This window comes from Oxyura jamaicensis, chromosome 6, assembly GCF_011077185.1.
Source record: "Oxyura jamaicensis isolate SHBP4307 breed ruddy duck chromosome 6, BPBGC_Ojam_1.0, whole genome shotgun sequence".
NCBI classification, from domain to species: domain Eukaryota; kingdom Metazoa; phylum Chordata; class Aves; order Anseriformes; family Anatidae; genus Oxyura; species Oxyura jamaicensis.
This window is the reverse complement of record NC_048898.1, coordinates 27,862,145-27,883,501: the sequence shown is the minus strand read 5'-3', so window position 1 is coordinate 27,883,501 and position 21,357 is coordinate 27,862,145. Positions and strand designations below refer to the sequence as shown.

The following is a 21,357-nucleotide window of genomic DNA, read 5'->3' as shown; positions in this document are numbered from 1 at the left end:
TAACTATCTTGATACGTTCAGGGAACAAACAATTCATTATCAGTAACATACAGTGATACACACAGATCAGAAACCCGTGCCAAATGTACATAACCAGTGATGGTCTCTGGTACGCGGGCACAGTATGACAACTGAACACTTCGGTTCTGCAAAAATTCTCAGGTTTCAGTAGTAGTTAAAACAAAAGGCGAACAGTGTCATAGCAGTACCTGGATATAGCTGTCATGGACTACAGACATAAGTAGGACAAGTTTTAGTAACAGAGATAACATCTTGCACCTAAGAGTTCCTTATCTGTTTTGCACAACTCCGTAACAAATACGACGTAACAGGAATGGCAGGAGTTCTCTGTCCTGAATGTGTATTTCAGGAATGTAATATACTTTACCAAACACACAAAAATGGTAACTAAATGGATGAAATTAAGCAACCACTACATGTCAGGATGAATCACCTACCCCGTCTACGAGGGCTGAAACACATCCATCCGCCTGTGGGTTAACATCACTCATAAAACAATCACTCCATCTCTGATCTGCCAGTCCTGTTCCTCAAGGGAAACCTATAAAACACCTTTCAAAACAAGCCTGGGAACTAAAATTCATAACTCCGCTGGGCTCAGAAAAAAAACACGAGCTCAATAGAGATATTGGATTTATGGCACAGTATAACGTTACCTCACACTAACCCCCTCACATTCCACAATGAATAATATACCAGGCTCTCTCTTTCCCCTAGGAGATAACCTTATCTCTTTCTTTCCTCTCCTACCTTCCCTGTAAGGAAACAATAATTTCCTTGGGCTTGAACAGAGGCAAAGCAATGACATTTTATGTAGCTACAATCCATTTTGCTTAAGTGAGCGGGTCACATACAGCACTCTTTTTTGTTACTTCTCCCATCCCAAAACCAACAGAAATTCCGTCAGACCCTTGCTTAATGTGGATGGCACACCACAAACAAAGAGGTGTGAGAACGAAAGGGCACGAACCGTGGAGTGAAAAACGAGAAGGTGCTGGAGATGAAAAATTTCCTAGGGAAAGTGCTAAAGAGCAAACTATCCAGTTTTACTTGGATTCCTCACAACAAATATAGATAGCTGGATGTGAGAGCAGTGCAATTTGGAGGCAGAACATCAGCTAAAACCATGGTGTTTTACCCAGCTGAACTCCACCACAACTGCCCTCTCACTGCCCTTCCTCAAAGGGAAAGGGAGAGAAAATATGATGGAAAGGGCTCAAGGGTTGAGATAAGGACAGGGAGATCACTCACCAAGTATCGTCACAGGCAAAACAGACTCAGAGCTGGGAGATTAGTAGAATTTATTGCCTATTACTAACAAGCTAGAGCTTGAGAAACAAAGGAAAAACCAAAACCACCTTTCCCCCTCTCCCGCCTCCTTCCCTTGAGCAATGCAGGTGAACAGGGAATGTGGCTGCAGTCAGTCCCTGACACTTTGTCTCCACCCCTCCTTCACGGTCCCTCTCTGCCCCTGCTCCATGTGGGTTCTCTCCCACGGGATGCCGTCCTTCCCGAACTGATCCTGTGGGGGCTGCCCACAGGCAGCAGCTCTTCAAGAACTGCCCCAGCACAGGTCCCCCATGGGCGCCAGCTCCCCCCATGCCCCCTGCTCCTGCGTGAGCTCCTCTCCCCGGGCTGCAGCTCCGGCCCGGGGCCTGCTCCTGCGGGGGCTCTCCATGGGCCGCAGCCTCCTCCAGGCCACATCCACCTGCTCCAGCGGGGGCTCCTCCATGGGCTGCAGCGTGGAGATCTGCTCCGTGTGGGACCCATGGGCTGCAGGGGGACAGCCTGCTCCACCAGGGGCCTCTCCACAGGCCACAGGGGAACTGCTGCTGCCTGCCTGGAGCACCTCCTGCCCTCCAGCTGCACTGACCTGGGGGCTGCAGGGCTGCTTCTCACTCCTCACTCTCCCAGCTTCTGTTGTGCATCTTTTTTTTTTTTTTCCCCTTTCTTCAATCTGCTCTCACAGAACACAGACAACACTGCTTATTGGCTCGGCTCTGTGGTGGGTCCCTTTGGAGCTGGCTGAAACTGGCCCTTATCTAACATGGGGCAGCTGCAGGGCTCTGCTCACAGAGGCCACCCCTGCGGCCCCCACTGCCAAAGCCTTGCCACATAAACCTGATACACACAGGTGAATAGAAGCAAGATAGGATCTGAAGACTCATCATGCAAGCAATAGCAATCCCCCAGCCTTCTTGACTGGAAGCCTGGTTGATAAAGAATCCTGCTACCTCACATGGGATAGAAGTTGTTTTCTTAATCCATTTTATTACAGGAAGCAATAGAACATCCCATCTATATGGAATAGTCCTGGGGTCTTACCTGTCTTTACTGCCTGCCCAGCCAGAACAGTTGGTGTACCATGGTCACAACCATTAACCACTTTTTCCTTCAGAAGTGATCTAAAAGATACTTACTTCGCTAAACTCTAAACAGATCAGAAATTACATTTAATTTTAGAACCCACGGCTTCTGTTTTAGACCTGAGAAAGTACTTGCACGTTCAAATGCCTAGCTTTCCTTACTACACCAATAAAACTAATAAAATACAAAATAAAAAATGCTACCACTACTCACAAGCTCACCCTTCCAAAAGAATGTTAAAAACACCAGAATATGAAAAAGAAAACAGTGCACTCATCACTACGCACTGTATGAATAAATAGTTTTGACTTTACCAGCTCCAAAAGAAAGCATAAAGAAGCAAAGAGCTCAGCTGGTGATACTGTCGAGAAATCTTTTAATATTAAAAATAAGAGCACACACCACCAAGAGCATCCCTCAGAAGGAAAGTCAGATCACTTTTCTTGCACTCATAATTCAAGTATATGAACTGGAGCACAAACTGCTTTAGAAATACATTTTAAAAGAAAATAAAAGGCTCTTTAAAAAGAAAGGATTTCATAAGATATAGCACTCATGGTATGCATATTAATGTGCAGACTCACAAGTGTTGGCAGAAGAAGAGAGTTCTCAGAGATCCTGAGTTCTTATAAATCTCAGGAAAATAGGGAGATAGAGGAAACAAATCTATTCCAGCTTCCACTAAGAAAAAGGCCCCAGGGGGAGCCCCACTGTATTATTGGATACCAAGGAGTCCACAAGGGGCTTTGGTGTCTAACGAGCTGTAAACAAATGAAGTCACAAGAAAAGGCTTCATTAGTTCTGCTCCTTATAGAACTACTAGATGTTCTTTTTAATGCATTATTAATTCATTGAACTCATTGCATTAAGATGGAAGTTAAGGACTAAATTCAAAAAGAAAAAAAAAAAGAACTCAGAGAAAGCTAGCAATCTTTATGTTTGAGAAGCTAAGGGATACAAATTAAAGCCTAATGTTTTAGGACAGTAAGGTAATCACAGGAGGTAAAGCAACAACCTTCTTTATGGACATTTTGTTCTGCAGCATCTGGTCCCAACCCTCTAGAGGAACAATCCTGCAATATATGAATTCTAAACCAGGTATCACACTGCAAGAAGCAACTTACATGTCCCCAAAATTCTCAGAAGCGATGTGAAAACAACTCTTCCACGGGATACAAGTGTGAATGCCAAGTTTTGAGACCTGATCACTGGACTCATTTCCCATCTAGGATTCACAGAAACTCCAGGTAGGCCAATTATAATAAATCTAAGTTGCCACATATCAGGTAAGTGATGTATCCTTATTCTGCCCATAATTTCTTTTTCTCTTTCTAGTGCTTGTATTGACCTGGATTTAGTGTTTTACTCCACCCAGTGATTTTTATTTATTTATTTTTTGGATAGCGTTTCATTCTGGAGAAGCCAGAACTTCTGAGATTACATTTTCTGTTTTAAATAGCTCCTGCCCAATCTTGCGCAAGCATCGCCGTGTACTCAAGCAATTCCCTTCGTATCACTGAGCTGTGGAGGTTTCAGATTATAAACAGACCATGACATGAAGCCGCATCCTCAGATAAAAACAAAACTTTCTGCTTTCTGCTCATCAGGAGGCAACGATTTCAATCACAGTTAGATGGATAGCCAAGTCCCGGCCTCATTCACACTTGTAGGACTCAAATAAAACTCTTAGGGTGAGCCCAGATGTTATCTCACTGAAAAATATGCAAATTAAGCATGGAATTGAAGCATAAAAGTTTAAATTATCCTGTTTTATCCTAACTAAAAATAAATGCTGCATGTGTTGGAAGACATCTCCTCCCAATGGAAAGCATTAGAATAATGAAGACTTTCATTACTTAATGCTATTTTTCCCCTCCTGTAATGTAGTCTGTTTCTACATTATAGCACATTCTAGGAGATCAGAGGTTTTAAAATAGCATTACCATTTGGGAAAATGTACTACTAACGAGCATTCTCTAACCTCTTCACCCTCCCCAAAAAGTCATTTCTATTACTGTGTTTGAGAGAGACAAGTCACCCACAAGACTGAGCACTTGAAAAACAGTTTACCATAATAGTAAAAATTGGTCCACCCCAATTCTATTCACTTTACCAGTGAAACAAGAAATGGTAGAATGAGAAACTATCTTTATTTTGCAAACACAATAAAACAATTTATCTCAAAACAATGCAGTGTGAAAAGTCCAAGCAAGACCAAGTCCAAGTCCTAGCACATAAGATGGAAAAGTGATTTTCCTATGGAACACGTATTAAATGCTCAGTATTTACATTCCAGATCCAAGAGGATTCAGCTTCTCCCCCTCACTTGGAACATTTGAAACAAAATAAAGCAAACAAACAAAACCTAAGCCAGCTTGGACATATTTTTATTTCTGGATAAATACTAAGAATTCAATGAGATCTGGAACACTAAGAAGGTATTGCCCTTGGCTACACATCTTTATTTGTTTTGAGTTACTACATAAGGAGGTCAAACTGACAGAGCACCAGTGGAGAACAAGATTTACAGAGGAAGAGTAACACTCCTTGTATAATATGTACAAGTTGCAAATTGAGTGATAATGTTCATAGCTGCCACACAGAGTCAGGAAAGTTTCACACAATGTTTGGGAAAAAAAAAATCTGAAATAGTCCAATCTCTGGCAGAGCCACCATATGGAGTTTACTGCAGTAACATACGTTTTGGCCACTCAGCATAGCTCTGCTGCCAACAATGATAGACTGAACTATTTCTTTACAAGATGCATTCCTATAAAGAAACAGAAAATCCTAACCAGAGAAGCTCAGCCAGTTCAGCTGAATCTTTATAGTAATAAACAAAATAAAAGAAAAACATCACACCCTTCAGCATACACTTTAGCACCTACAATGGTAAAAAGATCAGAGTATAAAATTGTAATACATGGCACGGGATGCAAAAAATGTCAAAGGTATTTAGACAGTCATGTAGTTATCTGTATCGTCTCTCACTACATTATGAGCCTTTACTTTGGGTGAAACCCAAAAAGGCAGGTATCTGCAGCAAATCCTTCAACTTCCTTAAGCTTCCTTTCCTGAGTTACTGCGTGCCCAATTTATCAAAGCATAAACAGAAAATAAGAAAGCAGAGGCAGACAAGCTCCAAACGAAGGCTTATGACTGTCAGGCCATCTGGCACAGATGCTAGCTGCCTCGCTCCCTCTGCCACATCAGAGCATATGAATGGTTCCTGTGGAAGAGCAGATCTGCTGTAAGGATGTATCTTTACTTGCCTCATTATATCATGTGCCTGCAGCCCCTCCAGTCTAAGGCCAGGTGAGAGCTGATGGATCCGGCTGAGGCAGCTTTCTGAACTGCCCCCACTGCCTGTTTCTCCCCTGTGTTCCCTTCCCTTGTCCTGTAGCAGCAGCTCTAAGCCTTCTTGAGCTAGCTGGGTACAACATTCAGATAGATGGCTGCAGGATGGCAAAGTCAGCAAGGAGCTCTTCTGCCAAAACAGTAGGAACTGCCTCATCCACCACAGCTGTTTCCTCTGAGCATCAACTTAAGAGATTCTTGAATTGCTTTAGGTGTTTTCAGATCAAGATTTTTCCCACACATTTAGCTACGAAGATGTAACTGAATTATCTCAAAGCTTTGCTTTAACTTAAATACTTAGATATTCTTTAAAGGGATATATCATGTGGTAAAAGGTTAGAACTTCCATGCTGAAATGCTTTAAAAAAATCATTTCCTAATGAGGGTTGGAAACTCACTTCTACAACTGGAGGGCTGTGCTTCCCTCTTCCCAGAGGTTAGAGCAGCTGTGCCAGAGGGCAGGAGGATACAAAAACTTTGGTGAAACACCTCAGTGGGACAGATATTTAAAATATTATATGAATACATATGGAGATATGCAGAGTAATGCTGCCTCAATAGGAAAGCGCAAGGTTTAAGTGCTTCTGGGCACTGCTGAACTGGTAGTTAAACAGCCAACTAAACAAGAGCCTTTAAATTTTATCAAGTTTTTAACAACATGAGGGTAGAGAAGCTGCTAGGAAAGAAGCATTCAGTGTTGTAGTGTGCTTCCTCCTGGATGCTTTGGGGTTTTGGCCTCTCAACTGCAAGAAACATTAGCAAGTGAGCACTGGTCAGATTGCATAAGAAACTATGGAGCTGCCTTTAGTTAAATTGCTTTTTTTTTTTTCTTGAAATTGCAAAGACTAAAATTGCACTTATTTTTTTTCTATTCAAATGTCTGTTCTAATCCCAGATTAATTTTAATTCAGTTTTGCTTAGTCAATGAGAGAAATGTAATGTTCAGGATTTCAGAGACAGAAGCCTGTGATTTGTAAGAAATGCCATGTCTGAAGAGTTCAGAACATATATACTGGATTTATTACCTAACTCCTTACACTTCAACTGTAAACCCAGCTCCAGCTGTTTACTGTATGTTTTAAAACATAAAAGATTGAAATCGGGTCCTATCTATCAACACAAGCCCATTTCAGTCAGTTGAGAGACTGACAGAGTGCACAGGAAGTTTTGTGCCAATCTCTACAGCTACAGCTTTTTATCCTGCTTGTATTCTCTTCTGTCAAAGTATTTTCCTTTGAGCTGAACTGAGGATTATCAATCAAATTTTACCTCAATTTATCACTTCAACACCTATAAACAGCTTAAGTGATCAGACCAGAAGAGAATGGGAAAATAGCAGAATAAAATGCATTAGAAAGGCTATCAATTTGCTGAGCCCTCTCTATTGACTTTCCCTGAGTACAAGATGAAATCTGGTAGGCTTAATTGATTTCTGCATCTTTCATTCTTACCTAAACTTCTAATGTAAAAATAACAGCTAAAACCACGGGATTTTACTTGCAAAGAAAGAATCAACACTGGTAGGTTATTCCTGGAGTACATGCACCTCTTTGTGTAAGTAACACCTCCAGTCTGGAGTGCACTCACCAAAGATGTCGTGCAAATAATCAAAAGCAGCAATGAACAAGATTTCTGTCTGTCGAGGCTCCAGTCTGGACTAACTCATGCAGCCAGAGGGCTTTTGTTACCTGTAGCTCCTTACCTGTGCCTGTCCACGTGTTTGTAAGTCACCTGTCTGACACAGAATGTGGAGTGAAAGCTACTATCACCTACACAAAACATACTTAATTCCAAGGGGTACCTCTTAAGGTCTTGTTGCATTTAAGAAGAGAGAAAAGAAACAAAGACCATCTGTTACTGCCAGGTGACCAATAGTTACGTTATCTACGCACAAGGAAATCAAACAAAAACTGAACGAGCACACACAATTACATTCCAAAAGCATCCCTTACGGTGCCATCTTCATTACAGGTTCTCAATTTTTTTTCTTTGTTGAAAACACTGAAACATTATAGAAATCTTCTTGTAAAATAGGAATGTGTTTTCCTAAAGAATGTTAATAAAGACCAAAGACAAACAAAGTCTTAAATGACCGGTCTAGATGTAAGAGCCTCAATATCAAATTTCTGTCCAAACGCCAAAAGGAACAGAAGTGCATATTTACAATGAATGTAGTGGACATTTCAGATATTCGTATGTTGGTGCAGCTCTTCATGGGAAGAAAAAACAAGCGAAAACCACAAATACATGACATTTACCATTCCTTACCTTGGAGCCAGCCAATATAGTTTTCAGCAGTTTTGTTCCCTTTCCAATGCCAACCACTGCAAAGACAGAAAGAGAAATGCCACTTCAGAACTAGCTCTGGAATTCAACACCAGTCACTACTAAATATTATGCTAGTCAGAAATACTGCCTTTCGTGCTCTGCTGGCAAATAAGGAGAGTCAATGCTTATGAGAAAATCTCTCTATGATGTTCAAACAACATGGGACTAGTTTAGAAAAAAAAATACATCTAAAGCAGAAGAGAAATAAGCTTCACCTAATTCTTAAAATGCTTTAATTCAGCTCCTATATTTATCTATCTTTTAATCGCCAAAGAAACAGACAGCACAATTAACCCCGTCTCTGGTTTGATGAAGGCTATGGCTCACTAATAATGAATCTGGCCTTCACTCTAAGTAAATAGGCCTTTTAAAGGTTGATGGTAGCTAAGAGAAATACTGGCAAGATAGCGTAATGAAATAGTTTATCAGGGTCACAGCAAGCAAGTAAAATAATCAAAAGCTCTAACTGTCTCTGTCAAAAATCTTCTATAATCAAACCCTCCTATTACTGTGTATGTACAAACCATTGTCTTTTCCATCTTCAATCAGTACTACACAAAGTAACAAATAGTCAGCTTTTCATAAAAGAAGCAGATAGGAAAAAGAAATGTTTTACATTTTGCTTTAAAGCTTTTTACAACATGGTGCTTTCCTTGGATAAGCTTTTCTATTGATTTTCTCCACATACAGCAGCCCAAAGAAACAAAAGACAACAAAAGGAAGATAAAAAACAATGAAGAGTCAGATACACTGTCACCACACATTTGTGAGAGCACCGTCATGCTATATATTCTAATTCATTGCAGAATTCTCCACGAGGTCACATCAAAAAAAGACAGTCACTGCTGATGAGAAACTAAGAAATTATTCTGAAATTGTTCTACTGTTGCAATAATACAAGGTCACCTTCACCTTTCTTGACATTTAAAAGGAAAATATTTTCCACGTACAACTGATGTAATACGTTAACAGCTACGCCCTTGATTTTAATAAAACTACAGGAGTTAAGGGAACTTGCAAGAAATCAGCTTTGTGTTAACCAGAAACCAAAAGCATCTAGCCAGCTAACGAATTTCTTAAAATAAACAAAAACCACATTTGTGCTCTAATGCTTCTCACTCTGAGACTCTTAAGAATTCTCATTCCCAGTAACTTATCCTCTTGGTTCTCAGGGTTTTTACACAGTCACATATGCCCTTGTGCATGTGCTTTTGTGTGCCTTCAGTTCAGCGTGTTCCTGTCACCTTCACCAGACTAAGCTGCAACAAGGCTGAGAAAAGGAGATAAGCACACAGATAAAACTTTGTAACCACGCACTTCTCTTACAACTTGCTGACATCACTGACAGTTCAATACAACTGCTGAGCTAAAATTTGCTTCTAAGCGCCAAGAGACTCAATAGAGTAGTTTTAGAGGCATTGAATGCTTTTGTGAATAAGAGACTAACAATTTTGCTTGTTAATCACCAACTAGTGTAGCATGTGTATTATTGAAAAGGAAAAACCAAACTTGCCAGACTACACAAGACATAGCAAGGTTTAACTGAAATTCACACTTGCATTTTGCCACCTTCCAAACCACTTCTTAAACGCCTGGTACTAACTGGATTAAATAATGCCAACTTCAGTTTCAAAAGTATCACCTCTGCTCACTTACCTCTGCCTTCTTATGAACAGCTTTGACTGGGAGCCCTGTGTCCTCGGAAACCTAAGATTTTACTCTCAGACCTTCCTCACATGAGGTTGAGCACATCTCTGTAACATATGCTCTTTCTCAAAGATGTAATGAGTTCTCCTAAAATATTACCACTAGCTTTTAATTTTGTGGCTTTTTCTTCTTTTCTTCCTCTGTGGAACTATAGCTCATTATTGGCATACAGAAACAAGAAAAAGATGAACAATTGCTATTACACAGCAAGAAGCAATAACAAGAGCCACAGCCCTACATGGATATTAAAACAAGGAACTCTAAAGACTTACATTAGAGTTCCTTGCTTCTTCTATCTAATCTATGAGACCTCACTGAAATACAAGCTGAGTCCCAGCTCTCATCATCTTCCAAATGCAACAGAAGCCACAGATGGGGGGGGACATGAAAGATTTCACCTCCCAGAGACTGCAGTCGCTCCAGACTCCTATCAGTGCAGGACCATCCTTTGCCACTTGGTCCCTAAGTCGCCTTTCGCTAACACCGTAAGTGACTGAGCTGTGCCTCCAAGGCTTTTCCTCATCTACACTTGGTGGGAGTGGGAAAAGAAATATGAAAGTGTGTTTTCTGATGAACGGCACTGCCCAGGTGGTTGCAGTACACTTTGCACACCAAGCAGTGCTCTGTATCAGCTATTTCACATGAACAGTTACGGATATTCAGCACATACAATTTGTGAAACAGCAGTGAAGATGGAGAGTGGACAGTCAGAGGTTTCAGAAAATACTTCATTATGCTCACCTACACCAGGGAAGAAAGCTTCCTGCCCTCCCACCCCCCATCAAAACGCGGCACACATTTTCTGAATAACTTGTTTCTATTGTGTCTCCTAATAATCTTACCTGAACCCCAAAAAAATCTCAACACATTCCCTCCCCCATTCCTCACTAGTCTTGTCCTTTCCAATCTAGCTTCCGCTGATTTTTCTCTGCATGTTTTGTATGGCACTGGAATGAAACATCCTGTGCCTTTTTGGATCAATCCATAGCATATTAAGGTGATGAACTTCCCTGTCTTTATCAAGCACATCAAGCCCAAGTGCTTTTTGTCATGCCACATGAGCTGGCTTCAGAGACTGCTGGATATCACAGAACACGAGGAGAAGCAATTAAGGACGAGTGATTTTTCTTTTCCTCTGGATCAATGCTGTTGATGTCCCACAATGAGCAGTAATATGCTCAATGGGAACATCTCTGCGAAAGGAAAACCTTGGCTTCACTGAGACACACACTATTCTGCGGTGAGTGGCCACAGAGCACATGAAATCAGAACTGGAAGAGCTAGTAGTTAACTCCTAGCCCAAGAACGTTCCATTTTAAAATGCTCAAGGTGGCAGAGAACAATTACCAGCATATACAGGCCTCTACTAGCAACAATCTCTCCAAACAACATTCCTTTGAAGCACAGTTCTCCCTGAGAGTCCTTACATCAAAGCTCAATGGATTTACTTCGTGTATACTCATAGTTGCACTGTTGATTTTCAATACCCAAGTATCACTGTTATTTCTTCTAGCCAAGGTGAGCTACAAAACTATGATTAAAGCAAGCTGTTGTTTTCCACATTACCTATCAACAAAACCATTGGTGACAGTGTATGGTATGGGATTAATCCAGCCCAACTGTCATACACCAGACAAGTTTTCAACAGCAACTGATATATCCCGTTCCTTAAAAAAACAAAGGAATTCAATAAATAAATCACTATCAAAATTAAAAGGCAAAAATCTCCTTGATGACTCTTATTTAATAAGCAAGATACGACAGCAAATGAAAACTATTTCTGTGCTAAGCCTCAAAAAAACTGCACTTGAATTGCTGTTACTCATCTATCCTTTGACAAGTATACAAGCCCAAAAGGCTCTCTCCAAATCCCAGAAATGCATTATTTTAAGAACAAATACTTTAGAAAATTATGATGACTATAAATCCCCGGCTTAACTAAAAAAAAAGCCATAAATTTCTGAGGTTATTTAGAAAACACAGAATGTTGTGCAATGAATTGATGTAATAGCCCATGAGTTATATCAGGGATTTGGAAAAAAAAAATAACCTTTTGTTCAGGAACATATTATATGCATGTAAAAGTATATGAAGGGGAAATTTAACCTGGATCGCTCTTTTCCAGTGACTCGTCCTTCCCCCAAAGCCACAAGGTTTGCCACGTGTATCCCAAATTGTTCTTCCACCTCTGATTTCACGTAGGCATGAAAATGTTTCCCAAGGTCATTGTATGACTGTATTTATACTTTTCATTACCCAGAACTCCTGTCGCTGCACTGTCCAACGTTCCACCATGTCCAATTTTCAAGACCTGACTTTTTCTTTTGTTACCATTCATTTGCACACCAGCTTCTGAAAATAGAAATGGAAAGGAGGCATTACAGGACAACTTTCAGGCATTACAGGACAAATAAAAGGACATATAATATTACAGGACAAATAAAAAAAAATATTTCCAGATTGCTAAAGGAGAAAAAAAAAAAAAACAAAACATTTAAACTATGAAATAGTAGTGCAGAAAAGACCAGTGATTCATTTAGATCTATTCCCAACCCCTAACAACTTTCAAGCTATTTTCACTTATTTTAATCAACTCTTTTGTACTGTTATAAACAAATGTTTACACTACTAGAAAACCAGAGAGTTTACCTATGAAATCATGTATCATTCATAGATTTTATGCTAAATAATCTGAACAGTTTGGGCTGAATTTACTTCCAGGTAATGGGCCGTGTTTAGAGCAGAACTGAACAGTTGAGAATGGTTCCCTGCTGTTGGAAGGCACCTACAGCAACCACCTGGTCTAACTGCCTGACCACTTCAGGGCTATCTAAAAGTTAAAGTGTCACCCAAATGCCTCCTGAACACCGGCTGGCACAGGGCATCAAGCCCCTCTCCAGGAAGCCTGCTGCAGTGTTTGCCCTCGTGTTGAGCCTGCTGCCAACCAGCACCCCAGATCCCTTTCTGCTGAGCTCTCTTATTTATTTTTATGTTTATTTGCACGTAGGCAGCCCCATGGAAATTATACAATGAACTGAACTTCCTCGCCGCTGCTTTCATGCTGTCAGCACATCCCAACTCACACTTCTCATGCAGCTGATGACTCCAGGAGTTGTGCAGAGACCAATGCTCCTTATTTATTAGTATTTAGTATGATTATGTTCTAAGCCCCCTTACTTATTTCCAAAGTTTTATCAGGACGCCGGATTATCTCTCCATTATGCCTTTCACATCAGGCGATCAGACGTGACCTGGCCGAGTCTCTGCGAGCAAGAGCTGCAGTCAGTGCCTCCTTGCTATGGAGCACATCAGCCTCAATGTGCAACCACCAGTTTTAAACTTTGATCTCACCAAGTGAGAACAAGTCTGTTCCCTAACACAAGTCTGTATTAGATGATCAAGTCCCCCCATCCATTAGGAAGGAAATCCGTGCCACAGCCCCTCACATCTTTTCAATAATCAAACTTTTGTTTTCCCCTGGTAAGGGACACACAAGACCCCATTTGTATTCAGGAAAAAAAGTTTCTGCAGACCATGCCCTGAACATCCAACTTCCTTGCAGCACTTTTCGGTTTTCACTCAGTTGGCGATTTATTTAGTTATTTTAGCAGCAAGAGGCAGCGGGCATGGATCTGAGCCTCCTGAGCATCTCTCCTTCTGTCCTCCGGTCCGGGCCCCACGGCTGTGGGGCGGCAGCGGGGGGACAAACCCCACAGCCTCCCCGTGCCGTGCCTCGGGCCGAGCCCCCCCAGATGACCCCTCCTTGGGGTTTTCTGGCCCGATGGGGGGCCCGGCCCCAGCCAAACCCCGTCCCCACGGGGCCTCCTCCCTCAGCTACTAGGCCCAGCGCCTACCTGCCAGCAGCCTTTCCTTCAGGAGGTTGAGCACGGCGGCCGAGGTGGGCCCCTTGGGCTTGTAGACAGCGAAGAGCCCGCTCAGAGAGAAGAGCTTCTGGGCCGCCCTGCCCGCCACGCCGCTGCCGCCCGCCTCCCTGCCGGCCATGCTCCGAGCCGGCCTCGCCGCCCGCCCGGCCTCCGCCCCGCCGGCCCCCGCCCGGGAGCCGCTGGGAAACGTAGTTCGGCCGGGCTCCGGCTCGTCCTTCCCGGGCTGACAGAGCTGGGGGGCCGGGGAGAAGGAGGGGGTCCTGTGGTGGTTGGGCTGGGGGGGATGGTGGTCAGCGGGTGTGAGGTGCAAGGGTGTAAACACGAGGGGTTGGAGCCCCGCGGTGTGCTCAGTGAGGGCACAGGGCACGGTAAATGCTGCGTGACTGGATCCCTCAGCAGCTTCGAGGGGTTGTTTTCTGCTGGAAGCCTTTCGATGAAAAAACTAGTTAGGAGTCCTTTCATAAAATACACCGAAGCTCAACCAGAAATGAGGGCATACTGGGAAAATGAGGGAAGATCTCTGCCTGGTGCCCCCAAACCAGGTCACACTGGAGGGTGGCAGGCAGCACGGCTGCCTGGCTGTGTGAGCTGTGCTTACAGCTGGGCATGTGCACGAGAATTTGTACAATTACGGCCCAAGTTTTAGATAAAGCTTTCTGACTTCCCTAACAGCTGGAGGTAGTCAATTAAAACATAAACGTATCGCGTTTTAATGAAGGCGGTGAGACCCCTGCAGTTCTGCCTTTGGCACTGAGAAGAAAATCGTACAGCACTATCAAACCAGCTCAAAGGCAGGATATGAGATTTGAACCATCTCAGTGCTAGGTGCTTGATTTCTGGAATACCACATTTATGGATGATAGCTGCTAATCTCAAGTACATAAGTTACATTTTGTGGTTGCATGCAGTTCGCCCTGTCCTACAGCATGGGCAGAAAGACACATGGCTTTCTGATAAATGGCTTTGGAGAGCTGCTGTCCCCCCCCTCACCCGTCACAACGTTAGTCATTGTACCTTCCCGCACAACTTAAAAGAATTATATTCTGCTGACTACTTGCTCAGTCCATTAATCTTCCTGCCTTCACGTGTGTCATATAAGAAAGTATTGCTAAGGCAGGCTTCTCTCGGCTCTCTCCCTTCTCATGTTAAATCACAAGGGAAGTACAGCGTGTGGGTTTTCCTCTTCAGGCCTGACTTGTACAGACTCATTTCTCTGACAACACTCCCAAGGCATTAAAGCAAGCTATACATGAGCAAGGTACCAGGAACTTGGATGTTTCATTCATTCATTTCATGTATTCCTTTGTAAGAGCCTGCAGATGAACCCATGAAGAGACACTGTTGTGAGGAAATAAATACATGTTTAGCTAAGGGCTGTGTGTGTTCCCAGTGCTTCCCAGAGTCTAAGAAGCAAGTATTCCGGCTCTCTCTGCACAGAGCAGGACCAAGGCCACGTGTGCTTAAGCACTTTTTCAGCTTTCACTGGGGCCCGTGTCTCCCTCAGTGCCTGCTAACACCTCCCGCAGCAGCTACCTGGGCACCCAGTGCTTCAGATGCAAGCTACAGTCACTGCTTCCAGGAGATGAGTAATTGCTTCCACTGCCACTAGCAGTGCTGAACAGCCTCCCTGACACACTTCTTGCACGTATTACTGAAGGGGTCTAGTTACAAAGACCTCCTCTCTCCAGGACAGTTGTGTGCAGAAGGGTTTAGTAGTACCCATGTGTTTAGTAATGGTGAAATCTAAACCATTCCTTCTTAATAAAACTAGAGTGCCTACATCAGCTCTCTGGAACTATCAGGCAAGGTTTTAATTATGTGCCTTATTTGCTTAGATCTCATTTACATAGCTGTAATCTGGCTGTGGAAATATTTGCTGTCATCTTAGGCTGTGAGGGTGAATTCCCTGTCGAGCGGTACGTGTGGCCATCATTGTGGGACGTACAAGAGAGGTATCAGAGTCCTTCAGAAGACAAAATGAAAAAAAAAAAAAAAAAAAAAAAAAAAAAAACACCTTGGGTAAAAGGTCAGCATGAGAATTGCTGCTGATTTACATGAAGTTAAAATTTAAGCAGTGTTTTAAACCATGTATTGTAAACCATAATGGGGCTTCTCTTGCAGATATGGCTTAGTCAGGATAACCATTTGAAAACCATTTGTGAAATATTCTCACAAATGCCCTGCTAAAAAGTTGTTAGACACAGATTGCTCTGAAAGCAAGCTCAAGGAAAACTATTTAAACAGCACTGTTTAAATAGAAATACATTTAAATTTAAATTCTCCAGAAATGGAATTGCAAGCTTCCAAGCAAGGAGACTGCTGCCCAAGGACTGAAATGCAAACCTGTCACAGTCATGCCCAGCGCTATCACTAGGTCAGCAGGCTGTTCTGAAAACATTGCAAAGGGGTGGAAGTATGTTACACAAAAATGAGAGCTTCACTGTTGGCACACAGATGTCCCTAAGGCAAAGAAAACCTCATCTTTCCAATACTGCAGCAGCAGATAGGGCCTGTGCTACACCTCCACGTACTGCCTTTTAAAGGACTGACCTAAGCTGAGAATTGTCTAAAATGATTTGTCTACTGTGATTACCCTGACACAGACGTAGGGCTTGAGCTGAAGGTCAGTGTATCACCCTGGCACAGTTTCCACACATTACAAAAAGGCTTTTTTTTCTTTCTTTCTTTTGAGGAGAGGGGTTTCAAGTGGCTAAAGAAACTACCCCCTACTCTCATTTTTAGGACTGAGCAGCAAGTTCTTCTTGGTCTTCCAGACTTCTGCATCAGCAATTAAAACCCAGCTCTTTGTTACTGCAGCAGATGGAGTCTTTGAAGGCTTAGAAAGAAGAGGTTTGCTTTGACTTCAGTGGGCATTGGATAAGGGCCCAAAACAAGAAATGTGAAAGACTATTAATGACTGTTAGTATTTTAGTTAGCTAGAAGTATATGAGTACATAAATCACACATGGCTCACTTCATGGGGCAAGGTTATTCAGCATTCGAAATGGTGGGAATGATGTACCAAACTGTTCGTCTCAAGGGCATTATTTCAGATTTGCCTCATGTTGCTACTGATTAAAAGTCATTACCATCTGCTCAGTAGCCTATTTGAAATGAGATGTTTATCTCCAACAATTCCTAGCCAAGCCAGAATCCCCAACAACCAAAAGCATGATTAGAGTTACTGATTTTATTAGCAACTTTAATAAAGGGGCTCAGTAAAAGGTTGAAAGGACGTTGTTGCTTTATGCATGAAGCATGGTAGGTCAGGTAGGGACAAGCCAAATGCTCCACGCAGGTCACTGGAACTGCACTAAGTGATGCCTCAAGGATCTGGTGATTATGCTTTATAGAGAAGAAATAACGTGGAAGATAATAGTAGCTCTAGTGTGTGCAAACAGCAGATGAGTGCTGTTGCAGAAGAGGAGGAATCCTTTGCTTGTTTGTGCAGAACAGAGATGCAACACTTCCTTCTCCAGGAAGATGCTTGCTTCCTTGTCTGCTTTTAGACCAGCTTTTTCTGAAGTAATGCTTACACACCAGAATGAAGAAGAAAATGATGCTAGATGTCAGCTTTTAAAGTAGATTCATCAGCAGAAGGCCATTTCTGTATCTGTGTTCAGCAAATCACTTTATGATTCCAGCTTTATTGTCTATATCCAAATCAGAGCAGATAATTGCAAGGAGGTCAGTCATGGCTCATGTTCTTCCTGTGAAAACAGATTTGCAGCTGTCTGAAAGTTTAGGTCCTAGTCATGTGAACTGCTCCCTTTGTCAGCCAGGGGAATTTTGTCCATAATAGCAACTGTTAAAGCCTGAAGTATGTCTAATATTTTTCCTCTAACTGTTCCATCTGGTTGGATAATAAGGCGCTGATAAATAACTCTTCAACTGGTTAGTTCATTCAGTCCCTTTCAGATGGGTGCACAGCACATACTTGATTGTGTGTGAGTGGGTCTTTACAATAAAAGTAGGTTTTTCAGCATCTTGTTGAACTGCAGCAGTTTTGAAAAAAGAATATCAATTATTGCATGCAAGGGAAAGCTAAAACTACCCATGCCATATACTAGCTCTAGGTTTGGCAATTTTTGTTAGTCATTTTTCCCATGATGGTTCCTAAACTGCAAGTATTTCATGAACAGATTTTTCTGTTTTGTTCAGAACAAGATTGGTAGTCTAGGTTTACACCAATTAAAATTTTACATCTAGGTTAATGTTTATTTTTAAGAACATTTTCTTTCCATCTTTATTCTGACGTCTGTGATATTAGAAGGATTATTTTCAATTGAGAATGGCTTAGATAAGAACAGATTTTGGTTAGCTGATTTACTGCAGATTTGTATGGCCAAAGTGAGTTGGACTGAATAGAATCACAGAATCATTTAGGTTGGAAAACACCTCCAAGATCATCAGGTCCAGCTGTTAACCTAGCACTGCCAAGTCTGCCACCAGGCCACGTCCCTAAGCACCACATCTACACGTCTTTTAAAGACCTCCAGGAATGGTGACTCTGCCACTTCCCTGGGCAGCCTGTTCCAATACTTCACAACCTGTTCAGTGAAGAATTTCTTCCTAATAACCAACCCAAACATTCTCTGGCACAACTGAGGACATTTCCTCCTGTTGCATTGCTTGTTGCTTGGGAGAAGAGACTGACCCCCATGCCACTACAACCTCCTTTGAGGGAATTGTAGAGAGCAATGAGGTCTCCCCTCAACCTCCTTTTCTCTAGGCTAAACAACCCCAGTGCCCTCAACCGCTCCTCAGAGGACTTGTGTTTCAGACCCTTCACCAGCTTCATTACCCTAAATGAATATAGCATGATTCAGATGTTTTTAGTTATTCCTTCTTAATGTGAAATGCATCCCTGGCAGTTAACTAAAGAAGGGACCAGCAATTCTTCCTGACCATGTATTGGTTACAAATCACCCACAGAGCTATGGAGTAGTATGATATAGATATGATTTAAATTGTTCCTTAAAGAGCCTGTTGCATTTAGTAGGTGAGGACATATCTGTTATAGAGCTGGAAGTCACTTTTAGTCTCTGGTACATGTCCAGGTGTAATGACAGAGCATGGTCTGGAATCAGAAGACTCAGTGATGATGAGGGGAAAAAAATATATATTTTGTAGATCCTTCTTTTTTTTTTCTTTTTCTTTTCTTTTCTTTTCTTTTTTCTTTTTTTTTTTTTTTTGAATAAAAGCCTTAGTAGGATTCTCAGTTCTTGTTTAAATTTGCACAGTTGCTTGTTAGGCTTGCTGTCAAAGAACTAATTTTCCAAGAATCTGCATCCTAATTAGGAATGACGAAGGACTCACCAGATGTTCATTCAGAAGAATGCAGCACATGAGGGATTGTTTATGCGAGCCATTCAAGTCCAAGCTGCCCCCCTGTAAATTTAGAACATAAGGTTAAAAAGACTTAGACACTCTGACATCCGAGAAGCTGCCACTGCTACATTAAATTCAGCAATATGAGTTGAATTAAAGTGTGTTTTCTAGACAAAACATTCAATCTTGATTTGAAGATAGGAGGAGACAGAAAAAATTGATTTATGCCTTCACCAGTAGTTCAAATTTGTGCTTGTTTTCTCACCTGGCTTTGTACAATTTTCATGTCCAGATAAATGAGATAATAATCAGCCCTTCGGTGGCCCATTCTCACACCATGAGCACACATACAGACTGATTCGTGGTTTGTGACGGATGTGCAGTAACTGGGCTCCCGCACCTCAGATGACTGCCTTTCCTCACCTCATCTGATTAGGGAACAGACTGTATCTCCAGAAAAAGAAAAAGAAAAGGAAAAAGAAAAAGAAAAAGAAAAAGAAAGAAGGAAAAAAAAAAAAAAAAGAGAGAGAGACACTTCTACATCTAGCATTAAACTCACATCAAAGTTAAATAAGTATTGTGTAATTTCTTCACATAAGCAAGCTGAAGCCTATGAAGCCTCGATCTAGGGGGTATTCTCTCCCAAAACAGCGCTGCCCTTCAGATTCGTTGTGCCTGGGCGGCAGCGGTGGCACAGCCATCTCCTCCACACGAGCAACTGGGTTGGTGCAGGTCCCCAGCCCTCTACTACCAGCAGGTGCTTATGGAAAGAGCAAGAATGAATACTGCAAGGAGTTCCCTTCACCTCTTATGTACCTCACTGGCCCAAACAAATGCCTCTGATAGGAAGGTCAAAGCTGTGGGTTCGCTATGCATTGTCCTAGGAGTAAATTTGGAGCCCGGAGGTGTCCGCTGTATGCCCTGGCAGGGGGAGCCAGTGGCCATTCTGGCACATTTTGCCTGGAAGATGTCCTGCTGGCATGAGAAGTACCACAGCACACCTCCTCCATCCCTTTTTATTGGCAGACTATTACCCTGGAAAAGCACAAGTGACCACGGATTAGTTCCAATTAATTCAGAAGTGCAAACAAACAAAAGTAGCCGTTGTCCATGGGTGAGGGCTGCCAACTGCATCGCTAATGAGAGCTCCAGAATCAATAATCGAGCAGCTCCAGGCAGACAAGTGTAGTTCTAATGCACGTTATAATACTGTTAACAGAAATTTTTCCATTTACCATAAATTATTCAACTTTTAATTGCTTAGGCTGTAGAGTCTGTAAAGATGCTAATTGCCACCTGTAAGATTAAATTGATAATGTCTGCTTTTTATTTTCATAAAGACAGGCTTAAAATGGCAGAGAGAAAAAAGACTTTGATTCATCGGGTACCCTGTTAAAGATAAAGAGATTCTAAAGATGGGGGAAACTCTGCCTTTTGATTCTGGCTTGTGATCATTAAAATGACACTGCATATTTACCATGTTTCTGTGAATAAATAAATATTTTGACATAGCCAGATGAATGTTAATCTACTCTATCCAGATTGTCCTATCTCATGTCGTGATCATGGACAATGAGCAACCCTAAGTTAAGACTATATTTTTGCCCGTCACAAGTAAAGTCCTAAATTATTATATATATTTTTTTTAATAAGAAAGGAAAATGGAGTTGAGTATTGTCAATCTTCTGACATTTCTTATAAGTTTTCATGATATTTTTATCATTCTTTCTTTGTCTGTTTGTTTATCTGGCCAGGTTTGATGAAAGGAACATTGCACCAACTCTCCACTGTTAAAACTGAAATAAACTAAAATAGAGAATGTTTTCCTCTGCTAGACATTGAATGCCTCCTTCCTGGAAAGCTGAAAAAAAGGCCAATTTTTTTTTTTTCTCTTAGCTCAGGAGTTCACTTTGAAGCAGTATTCACACAGCTGAAGAACCTGATCCCAGGAGTGCTATCTGCTGAAGTCAGTGAGAGGAAAAGGATGCTCGAAACCATGCCCTAATTGCTAACTTGGCTTGAAGGCACATTCTGTGTCCTAGTAAGACACCATCCCTACAGTTTACAGTAATCATCTCGTGTTGTCACAAGGTCATGGTAAGCAGTGGTGGCCAGTGTGTAAGTGTAGCGTTGACACAGGTACTACGTGGATGGTACCAGAGCAATGATATTTTGGCAAGAGATCATCTGCAAGAGGTGACCAGGGATGTACAGAAGGAGATTTACTTGAGTTACTGCTTCAGTAAAGATACTCTGCTTGAGTACCCTATTGGTTTAAGTCCTTGAGTTCATAGGAAGGTCATTAAGTTACTTGTTTCTGGAGTATATTTATTACTTTTAAATCCAGTGCAGTCTATTTAGT

General features: G+C 41.9%; 1 protein-coding gene across 1 annotated transcript in view; it reads right to left on the bottom strand.

Moving 5' to 3' along the window:
* TRUB1 (TruB pseudouridine synthase family member 1) overlaps window positions 1–13,795 on the bottom strand; it is a 30,541-nt gene extending 16,746 nt beyond the window's left edge. Inside the window, exons 1-3 of the mRNA XM_035329985.1 lie at window positions 13,635–13,795; window positions 12,037–12,132; window positions 8,014–8,069 (exon numbers count right to left, since the gene is read on the bottom strand). Coding sequence (XP_035185876.1) covers window positions 8,014–8,069; window positions 12,037–12,132; window positions 13,635–13,782 — 300 coding nt within the window. The 5' untranslated portion in view covers window positions 13,783–13,795. The remainder of the gene's footprint in view (window positions 1–8,013; window positions 8,070–12,036; window positions 12,133–13,634) is intronic.
* Between the last annotated feature and the right edge of the window lie 7,562 nt (window positions 13,796–21,357).